At 39.2% G+C, this 11,637-nt stretch overlaps 1 protein-coding gene across 4 annotated transcripts in view; it reads right to left on the reverse strand.

Annotated features, from left to right (window-relative positions):
- SLC25A26 (solute carrier family 25 (S-adenosylmethionine carrier), member 26) overlaps positions 1-11,637 on the reverse strand; it is a 166,312-nt gene that overhangs the window by 132,529 nt on the left and 22,146 nt on the right. For all 4 annotated transcript variants that reach the window (XR_001002312.1, XM_011947177.1, XM_011947178.1 and 1 more), the window contains one exon: positions 10,256-10,365. Coding sequence is in view for 3 of the 4 variants with exons in the window: in XM_011947176.1 (XP_011802566.1) it covers positions 10,256-10,365 (110 nt within the window). In the remaining variant the exon portion in view is untranslated. The remainder of the gene's footprint in view (positions 1-10,255; positions 10,366-11,637) is intronic.

Consider the following 11,637-nt stretch of genomic DNA (forward strand, 5'->3'; position numbering starts at 1 on the left):
AAGCTGGAATGCAGTAGCACGACCTGCAAGCTCCGCCTCCCAGGTTCACGCCATTCTCAGCCTCCTGAGTAGCTGGGACAACAGGCGCCCACCACCACGCCTGGCTAATTCTTTTGTGTGGTTTTTTTTTTAGTAGAGACGGGGTTCCACCGTGTTAGCCAGGACAGTCTCAATCTCCTGACCTAATGATGCACCCGCCTCAGTCTCCCAAAGTGCTAGGATTACAGCACTTTGTAATCCATGCCCGGCCCCCACCTCAACATTCTTAACTGTATCTGCCAAATCTCTTTCCCATGTATGGAAACACGTTCACAGATTTGGGGACTAGGACATATTTATTGGGTAGGGGGGCATTATTTTGCCTACCACAGTAATCAATGGCAAATTTTGGAACCTAACATTTTAAGAAACCAGTGATATGAATCCTTACTGCGCAAGTAGTATACTTATCGCTACTTCTGCCATTTTTTAAATACTACATGAAAAAGGAAACAGAGGTGCTCCTGGAAGTATACACAGAGATATTTATCTAATTACTTATTCTGCAATGGTGTTTTATTATTAGCTGGGAATAATAACAGCTGGGAAACTAGGAGCACACCACTAAACTTCTTTGAATTTCAATTTCCTCTTCTTCTGAATCGATATCTTTTCCAAAACCAGGAAATTCTAAAAACGTGCCACATTCAGCAACTTGTGTGAAATGGGGCTAGACTCAATGTTTTATTCAACATTTTGTGTGTCAGATGCTAGGCTGAACACTTTGTAAGTGCTGTATAATTTCATCCTTGTAAGAACTGTGACTGGGATGGCATTAATCCTATTTTTCCAAGATGAAGAAAACAGCATTTCAGTGAAGGCAAGTAAATGGCCTACAGACAAATACATGGACAGGTCACAAATCTGACCCTGATCTGTGTAACTTGACGGCCCATGTTCCTTCCATACCATGCTACCTTCCTACAGACATCCTCAAATACTCCCTAGTTATTTAACAGATGGATCCAACTAACCTATGCTCCTCAAAAACAGGGATCAAATTTCTTATCTGGTGTCTCTTAGCACCTACTAATAGTATTAGATATACAACAGGCACTCAAATACTGAAAAACACACAATCACAAACCAAAGCAAATAAGTGACAGTGGCATTTAGTTCAAGAATCCTCATCTTAACAAGGCAATATTTTAGGAAATAAAGGTTTGTCACTGACAGAGTTCAGGCTTGCTTGGAAGTGGCTAATCCTAACCTCCTTTGGTATTTTGGTCCTTTGAGAGCAGTGTTCAATTTTTCCATTTACAATGTAGTGGCAATAACTGACCAAGTTTCACTTGGTCAGAAGTTTCACCTGTGGCTCAGAAGCATTTCTTCAACTGCCTCATCCTATATGAAAATCACATTGTGCCTATAAAGCTCAACTTAATTGTGTTCTATAAACTGATGTAGCTCTTAAATAAAAAGTTAAGTTTCCCTTCCCTTTTGTCCACTAACTAAATAAAACAATCAATGAAATACTCTCTCCCAGATCACGAATCAATATCATCTGAACTAACACTGCATACTATATTAGAAAAAGAAAATCCATACAACAGAAAACAATCTGAAATATGTTAGAAAAGGAAGTCATCGAGAAACTGGGGGTGGAGACATAGATGGGGTACGATGTTCCTTTCTAAAGGCCTCCCTGATAAATCTCTTCAGCACATTCAATAGACAAATAACTACAAGCAAGGTCATCACCACACACGCAGATAATGCCAAGCCAGGGCAAGCCCTGACCCTCCCCTGTCCTGACCCTCTCTCTCTTCCGTCTTCTTCCCCTCTCTGTGGGTGAGCTCAGCGTCAGATGGCTGGGCCCACTGACAGGATGTGGCATGCTTATTCAACTTAGCTCAGTAGACTCCATTGGAGAATTCAAGCAGGTGCACAACACATAGAGACAAAACAAACTAAAAGGCAACCATGACGAAAAACGCACTGAAGGATGTTGCTGGAAGGGCTCCTGAAAGAATGATCATCTTTCCGCCAGCTCTACCTCTTTAACATCTCTTGAATTCACTCTCTCCCTCTGCATCCCTCTGCCCAGGCTGTGGTTCTCTCCTGGGGATTCCTTTAGTAGCCCCTTATCTCCACACAGCTGCCAGGGGACTCTCTTAAAATTACAAGTCTGATCAAAAGATAAAAGCCCCACTCCTTACTATAGCAGGCAAGGCCCTACAGCTCTCAGCCCCTGCTTCACCTCAGGGTGACCCCATCACACTGTGCTCTAACTATATGGAACTTAAAACTACCTAACAAGGGCTTTTTAGAACTCCAATACTCCTCCTTGCACCCACCCACCTAACAAACCATCCTATTCTAAATGCAAGATAATAAAGTTGTACTATAACTGAGACTCCTGCTAAATGAGTAGATTTTTGCTGCCCTGCCACAAAAACAAAACAAAAAGAGTAATTACGTGACATGATGGATATGTTGACTTACTTCACTGCGGCAACTATTTTATTATCTGTATGTATCCCACATCGTGTTGTATACCTTAAATAGATATACAATTTTTTTAATGAATTAAATTAAATGCAGCTTAAAGGCTGGCTATTCTGTGAGGTTTTTTCTGCATTAATACCCATCCATCTACCCCAATCCAGAGAAAACCAACCACTCCTTCCCTTCAGCCTCTCACTCTACCTTGTGCAGATGCTCAATTTATGACAGGGTTATATCCCAATAAACCCATCCTAAGTTGAAAACATTTCAACTTGAAATTGCATGTGATACCCCTAACCTATGGAATATCATTGCTTTAGCCTCGCCTCCCTAAAACTTGCTCAGAATACTTACACCAGTGCAGCTGACTGGGACGTGCACTGCCCAGCACTGCCAGAGAGCATCTCATCACCTATTATCATCTATCGTTAGCCCAGGAAAAGATCAAAATGCAAAATCTGAAATACAGTTTCTACCGAATGCATCTCATTCTTGCACCATCGTAAAGTCATTTAAGTAGAACCATCGAAAGTCAGGGACCATCTATAGTTCCCTTTCTTAAAATGCCTGTAACACTTTAGTGCACTTACATATCCATCTCCGTTTCTACACAGCAAGCCTCTAAAACGCAGTATCTTATCCTGTCATTTCATCCTCAATGCCTGGAACATATTAGGGACTTCAGATCTAAATCCACACCACTAGGTAAGCACAATAAAAGTGGTGAAGGAATCTAAGATAAGCTGAACAAAAGCAACCTATTACAAAAAGGAACCAAAGACGTACAAGGGAGGAAATAATACAAAATAAAAGGAGTCTGGAAAACAGGTTGTTTTTTATACTGTTGAGATAATTTTTCGTGTAATTCTGATGGTTTAGGGTTGCTAAGAAGGAATTTAAAAGTCTGCCTGCCTTATGTATTTAATGCCCTGAAGGAAGACTCTCAGACACACTGAAAAAGACAACAGACAGGAAAACAGGGTGAAAGGTCCCCATAGTACATGGATGTGCTTAGACACATCAAACAAAAAAAGTGTTTGAGTGCACTCAGGTATCTGACAGTTCTGTTTCAGCTTCTGTGTTTCCTGGTAGTAGTCATACACTCATACCTTCATTCATCTTTACATACAAGCAATTACCATCATCAGCTACACTTCACTGTGGCCCAGGGCAGCCATGTTATCTTCTACTCCACCTATCCCCCATGACTCAATTATACAACTGTACAGAGATGTGGCAAAATATTCCAATTGCAAGTGAGAGATAATCTGTATTGACTGATGAATATTTCAAAAGCATGATTAATTCAAAAGATAAAACACATTTCAAAAGTTGTCAACCTTTCTTCTATTATCTTGCTCAGTGGTTCTTCTTAGTAAAGGCCAGTGAAGATCATGAAGAACACTACATACTCATTTTTAAAACATGATTATTAAGTACATAAACAAAACAGCTTAAGCCCCCACTAGGGAAAAACTCAGTAACATGTGCACCATGGTCTGGAGCTGACAAACACCACACAGCACCTACGCGTCCCATCCTTTAACCAGTGGGAAAGCTGAATAAAAACATGTTTGCCCCATATGCTGATACCAAACAAGACCCTGGAATGGACTGTGGTACAAAGGGGGTCCAATGGCCTTGTCAGTTACTAAAGGAGATAAACCGCACAACAAGTTGCCTTCACCTACAAGGCTCTATGACAGCATGGGCCTTTGAGAAAACCTCAGTGATGTTCCAACTCATTCTAACTCCAGTTAAACCCAAATCTACATGTCTGAGTTCACTGTCACACTCAAAAATAACCAGTTTATTAAACTAGCCTTTTTAGGTCTAAAACATGTCATTTTGAGGAGAACAGAAAGAATAACACATTTGATCTACAAGTGGTACACCACACCCAGTGTCATGCACCTACTAAAATATTATGTAGGGAACTACTGAGCCAATTCAGTAAAAATATTTACTACTAGGGTGTAAGTTCAGACGTTTCATGTGCCTAGATCAGTGGTATTTAAATATTGGTGAGTTGCACAATCATCTAGAAATTGTGATTAAAGTACAGGAACCCTGGTGTCATTTCCAAAAATCCCTGTTTGTAACTAGCTACCTACGCAATTGATGGTGAAGTATGGCCAGATGCTCGTCGGGCCTTCTTGGGGAAGTACTGCTAGAGGCTGTCAGAAAAACATTTACAAAACATGATATCATTTATTTCCTAGCTTTCTCAATCCCAAGTCAGAATAGGACTGTAAAGGACACTTGAAAAGGACACTCTACCAGCATCTAAGTGTATGAGGACATGTACGTGTCACCTATGCACACATATTACATTCACAGTGTTGCTGCTTTCAAGGGTGAAGAAATTTCAACGTTTTTTTCATTTCTGACAACATGAAGAAAGACAGAAGTAGGATAAGATACAACAAAAGTCAAATCTTCAAATCTTTTAAGAAAAGAAAATCATTACCACTAGAACGTTATAGCATATGTAGCGTTAAAGTAAACCTGCCCCAACCTTTGATCTAATTACAGATTCTACTTCCCAAAGGGCTTTTTCTGTGTGTGATGAAAACTGAGCTGTAAAATTATTGAGGTAGGGATTTAGAGATTTGGCACAGCAATCTTCCTAATAAAAACGGCACAAGTGAGACCCCTCTTGCTATTGTTACATGTTAAATCTTATTGGACTGATTTTACTGTATTCCAAATTGCAAACACAAGGTAGAAGGTTGTAATTATAATTTTATTGATTCATCATTAAGTTTTAATCAAGCTGTTGCTACAGGGAATGGTTATTATTTTGGCAGTGTTCTTTTGTTTCTAAGTTTCTTTAATAGTTGCTACAAGAAAGTAACTGTGGCTATATTCAATACAAACAAAATGTTATTGTTTCTAGGGAATCTAACATAATAATCTTCTATCAAAGCAAATGTGTTACAGAATGATTGCACTAAAGTATTTCTTATAATCTCTATCTAGCTTACTATGCCTTTCTGACCATTGACAGCTATAAATGTTTTCTATTCCTATTTCTTTTTATTTTACAAATGAAAATTTATCTCCTCTACATTCACCTGTTGGTTTCTCTTAATCTCAGCAACCACACTTGCATGAATCTGAAATCCAAAGTTTATCTTCTACGAGACTAAAACAGGTTACTAAAAAAAGGAGTAATATGTATATAAGCATTTATTGAGAAAATTGATACTGAAAGGCTTCACGAAGTTTTTTTAAGTTCAAAGATTATTAGAGCATCAGAACCAACATTTCCACAAACTTCATAAATTTGGCAAACTTCTCAGCATACTAAACCGTAACTGAATTTAAAGTCCATTTAAGGTCAATATTGGCAGGGTGCAGTGGCTCGTGTCTGGATTACAGTACTTTAGAAGGCCACAGTGGAAGAACTGCTTGAAGCCAGGAGTTCAAGACTAGCCTGGGCAACATAGTAAGGTCCCATCTTTACAAAACTGTTTTAAAAAATTAGCCAGGCATAGTGGCACTTGCCTACAGTCCCAGCTACTCAGGAGGCTAAAGTGAGAGGATCACGTGAGCCTAGAAGTTACAGGCTACAGAAGCTATGATCACATCACTGCATTCCAGCCTGGGTGACAGAGTGCGACCCTGTCATTCATTCATTTGTAAGAGAGTGTGTGTGTGTGTGCGTGTGTGTGTACGTGCATATATACACACACACACACGTATACATATTTATATTTTTATTTAAATAGTCAACATCAAGAAGTATTTCATGTAACTAAATTTCATGTAAATAGATTGAGGAAAGTCCTCAATCTATGTACCCACTGCTGACCAACTGTCCTCTTAAGATTCTCTAGGGGCCAGGCCCGGTGGCTCACACCTGTAATCTCAGTACTTTGGGAGGCCTAGGCGGGCGGATCACGAGGTAAGGAGATCGAGATCATCCTGGCTAACATGGTGAAACTCTGTCTCTACTAAAAATACAAAAAATTAGCCGGCCGTGGTGGCAGGCGCCTGTAGTCCCAGCTACTCAGGAGGCTGAGGCAGGAGAACGGCATGAACCCAGGAGGCGGAGCTTGAAGTGAGCTGAGATGGTGCCACTGCACTCCAGCCTGGGTGATGGAGCGAGACTCCATCTCAAACCAGAAAAAAAAAAGATTCTCTAGGAATTGCCAGGCCTAGTGGCACAAACCTGTAATCTCAGCTACTGAGGATCCCTTGAGGCCAAGAGTCTGAAGCCAACATGGGCAAATTACCAACAGCCCAGCTCCATAGAAACTATAAACAGGTGTTTGATATTTGGCCTTACCAGCTCAGGGACCACAGAACCCCCAAGAGACACAATGCAGGTACAATGTCCTCATCTGTTGTATCTCCAGTCTCATGGATACTTGCTTCCTAATTCTAAAATCTATCTGCCCCACCTCCCAAGCCTAACAGTCCACATATCAAATGTTATGACATAATATTTGGAAATCTTAGAAACTTGGAGCCTTTTCCAAGGGTCCAATTTTTTAAGATATTAGTTACAGATACTAGGAGCATTAGAATATACAAGACTTTCTACAAACAAAAAGATGTATGATTAACATGAGAAATCTAATAGCTACTATTTGCCCTACCTATTACATCACTTTCTATTTTCTTGGACAGAAAATTTACAAACTGGCTGGGCGCGGTGGCTCAAGCCTGTAATCCCAGCACTTTGGGAGGCCGAGATGGGCGGATCACGAGGTCAGGAGATCAAGACCATTCTGGCTAACAAGGTGAAATCCCGTCTCTACTAAAAAATACAAAAAACTAGCCGGGCGTGGTGGCGGGCGTCTGTAGTCCCAGCTACTCGGGAGGCTGAGGCAGGAGAATGACGTAAACCTGGGAGGCGGAACTTGCAGTGAGCTGAGATCCGGCCACTGCACTCCAGCCTGGGCGACAGAGCGAGACTCCATCTCAAAAAAAGAAAAAAGAAAGTTTACAAACTGAAGCAAGCCTACCCTTCAACATGGCAAACTAGCTTTCAGGCAAGATGGCCCCAGGTGAAATGAAATGAAGTGGCCAGGTTCTTTTTTTGTTGCTTGCTCTCAACAACGTATCAACAAATCTAAGTATATATACTCCAAACTAACTGCATGTAATAAGACTGTGTGTCAGGACATAATCACTAAAAATAATTTTAAAAAGAAATGAAGTACTAACAGATGCTACAACACGGATATCAACATGCCTATCACCCCAGTACTTCGGAAGGCTGAGTCAGGAGGACTATATGAGGCCAGGAGCTTGAGAACAATCTGGAAAACACTACAGTAGCTGAAAAAAGTTGGTAACAAAAGATCACATATCATAGGATTCCATTTATATCAAATGTCCAAAATGGGCAAATTTATAGAGACAGAAAGCAGACCAGTGGTTGCCTAGGTGTGGGGAGGGTTGGGGTGAAATGGGGATTGTGACTACAATGGGTAAGGGCCTCCTTTGGGGAGTGATGAATGTTTTAAAATGGACGCTGGCAATGGTTGTACAACTCTATGAATATGGTGTAAACCACTGAATTGTACACTTTAAATGGGTGAACTGCATGGTATGTGAACTATATCTCAAAAAAGTTGGTTTCTTTAAAAAAAACTTCTTTAATTTTTACTTCTCTGTTAACTCTCTTTTCCATATCCCCAATTCACTATATTCTTAAGCAAGGAATATTAGGTTACTAAGCAGTTTGTAGATTCTTGTTCAAACTTCCTAAAGAAAAAAAGTACATCAAAAACAAATTCACAATACAATTTTTTAATGTAAATGTTATAAAGGTTAATTCATTTCCCAAGTTTCCTATGTAAACATATGCCATTACTTTTCTAATTACAAAGAAAAGTGTGATTTGATAAAAGGCTTACAAACTTAAGACCTTTTTCTTCACTGTGTTGTCCATTTCTGTTATGCCCATTACAAGACTGGCGGTTTAGTAAGACTACATGAATACCAGGCTGTGTGATTTGAAAATAACACTAACAAGCAACAGACAAGGCTGTCCCTCAGTATTGTGCAGAAGGGGTAGGGAGAAAGGTAAGTTAATGAGGGGAAATAAAGAAACTTTTATTTGTATTATACATTTCTCCTCTGCATTCGTTTTGAGGTTTCTTTTTTCTTTAATCATAAATGTGTTTATGATTTTGGTTTAAAACATCACTTTTGGCCAGGCACAGTGGGTCATGCCTATCACCCCAGTACTTCGGAAGGCTGAGTCAGGAGGACTATATGAGGCCAGGAGCTTGAGAACAATCTGGAAAACATAATGAGACCCCCATCTCTTTGAAAATAAAAACAAAAATAAACATCACTTACACTTACCACTTACAGTATTGTGTTCTACTTTGACTAAAATTATTTACAAAACAAAGTTTGTTTTTTAAACACATGGTAGGAACAGACTGCCTATTTTTTGCCATTGTTTCCAATTTTACTTCATTATAATGATACAACTACTGATCTGTAATGATACTGTCTCTGCAGTATTCACTAAAACTGGCCCTGTGGGCTATTGTTATTTTTATTAAGTTCCAATTATGCTTGAAAAAGTCTATCTTCTTTACTTGCTGGGTGCAAAGTTTAACATATTATCAACAGACCAATCTTGCCATTGTGTTGTTCAAATCTTCTATGGCCTCAGTAAGTCTATGCGTGCTTTGAGAGAGAGACGTGACTATCTCCAACTAAGACTATGGTTTTGTTCATTTCTCCGTAAAATTCTGTCAGGTTTTGCTTTATATGTTTTGAGACTATGTTATTCAGTGCAGGTTCAGGCTTGTTATATCTCCTGAAAGAACTGTTCCTGTATCATTATGCACTGGTCTCTTCGTTTTTTGCCTTACGTATTTTTTCCTAATATTAATATTATTCCACAAACTCTTTTCCAATTAGTATTTTTCTATCAGTTAAGGTTTCATCACAGAAGCAAAACCACTATGAGTGATAAGGATAAGGATTATAGAGATTTGACCAGCAATTATGGGAGCTAATTAAGCTGCATAGGGCTGTTGCTTCCGCATCTAGTGTTGGGACAGAAATCAAAGGGCAGGCAACAGGAAAGGAAAGATGGATGTGAAGTGGGGGAAGAACAAGGACAGACTGGAAGTCACATTTATTTCTCACCAACCTGTGACAGAGAACTTGCAGTATAAGCTGGCACCCTTCATTACAGAGCCCACAAATCTGACCTAGAATTTGGATAAGCTGATGGAGAAGCAGAGGGAGCTGGAGAAGCTGGAAGTCAAATGCCAACATGGTGATACAGCAAAGTCAGGTGTGTGAGCTGCAACATTGTCTGACCACATACCAACCTTCTGAGCATAAATACAGCTCTTCACTTCTACCTTACAAAGAACATGCAAATTTCTCTTGTGGCTGACCCAAACTGAAAGAAACTACTTTGGAAAGGAAATTCTCGGAAAAGTAGTTCCAGCTCAGTTGTGTGCTGACACAATACAAAGCTGTCACAATTTGAATGGATATTTTCTTCCACTCTTTTGTCTTTTTTCCATTAATCATGTTTTAGATCTGTCTCTTGTAAATTACACCTAACTAGAATTCTTCTTCTGTCCTACATCAGGCTCTATCTTTTAGTTGTCAGGCTCTATCTTCTAACTGTCATATTTAATCCATTTATATTTATTGGCATTTATAACTTTCATAATTTAAAAATAATTTTTTTAAAAATGAAATAAATACGTACTGAAAATATATGCATCATGTGCATTTCTGAAGTATTTTATACACAAAACTTGTTACTTACCACTTCTCCAGCAGAGGCAGCCAACATATGTTTCATAGGTGTCAAATATGAAGATGAATCAGTATGCAAAAACCACTTCACATATTCATAGGTGATAAAAAATGCAGCAGCTGAAATTTAAAACAAGCCAGTCTTTCACAAAGTTTAAACATATATTCAAACTGTTAAGAAACATGTTTCTCAAAATGTATGACAATAATTATTAAATTATGAGATAACAGAAAAGGTGATAAGCACGTATTTTTTTTCCTATCCTCACTCTTTTGCAATTTACTGAGGCCATGTTATATGCCTGATCTTAGACTTACAGAAATGCAGATAATATAATGCCTACCCTGAGGGAGCGTAAGAGCTAACCTAGCACTTACCGTGTTGTGCTGACAAATTACTTAAACATTTTTAAAATCAACTTTAGAAAAGGATATGAATTTCTGTGATCCAAAATATCATTATATATGGCCATAAAACAATCAACTACATTATGAATAAATAGGTTAAAATTGCAAACATACTTTAACTTGAAAGAAAATGTCTATTCTATAATGTTTTATTGCTGGTTACTCAAAATAATCACGGCTATTTTTTACTGCATGAATTCACCTTCACATCAAGAAAACAATCAACCATTTAATTAAAACTGGAAATCAAAATCTCTAAAAAGCTACCCCTATCACCATAAACTAATCGCAGCTGCACATGAGGGCTTTAAAACTTTCTATGTACTGTTAATCAAAAAATGTTTATCAGTTGGATAAAAGATAAGGCACAAGAGATAAAGGAATGACAAATTCATCTTCTGAAGGACATTTGAACATGTCACAAAGTCTGAAACACTGAGGAAAACAGCCTGATAGTGAAAATCAGTTCTCCAAAGTCAACAAAAGCTTGTAAAGGATCTTCACATGCTAACAAATATACACTAGGCTAAAAGAAGAGGCACTCTGTCCACGAATGAATAATGACAAGTTCAGGCAGTTTTACGTGGTTAACACAAGTCTATTCCCATTTGTGTTTCTTCATACGATTTTTCCCACTTCAGCCCACTCACTAAATGTGGAGCTATAATACCCCTAATTGCATTCAGCTGTTCAGTTCTGCCACTCTACCTCCTACCCTCCTAACCCCCAAGAAAAGGGAGAAAGACAGTGGTAAAACTTCCTCCATTTCATGGTTAACCACCTCAACTTCGTCTGACTTTATGGCTTCTTTTGTGATCTACAAGGTTCTTTTTCTTTTTTTTTCTTTGAGACGGAGTCTCGCTCTGTCGCCGGAGCTGGAGTGCAGTGGCCGGATCTCAGCTCATTGCAAGCTCCGCCTCCCGGGTTCACACCATTCTCCTGCCTCAGCCTCCCGAGTAGCTGGGACTACAGGCGCCCGCCACC

This window comes from Colobus angolensis, unplaced genomic scaffold (assembly GCF_000951035.1).
Source record: "Colobus angolensis palliatus isolate OR3802 unplaced genomic scaffold, Cang.pa_1.0 Scaffold26, whole genome shotgun sequence".
Taxonomy (NCBI): Eukaryota; Metazoa; Chordata; class Mammalia; order Primates; family Cercopithecidae; genus Colobus; species Colobus angolensis.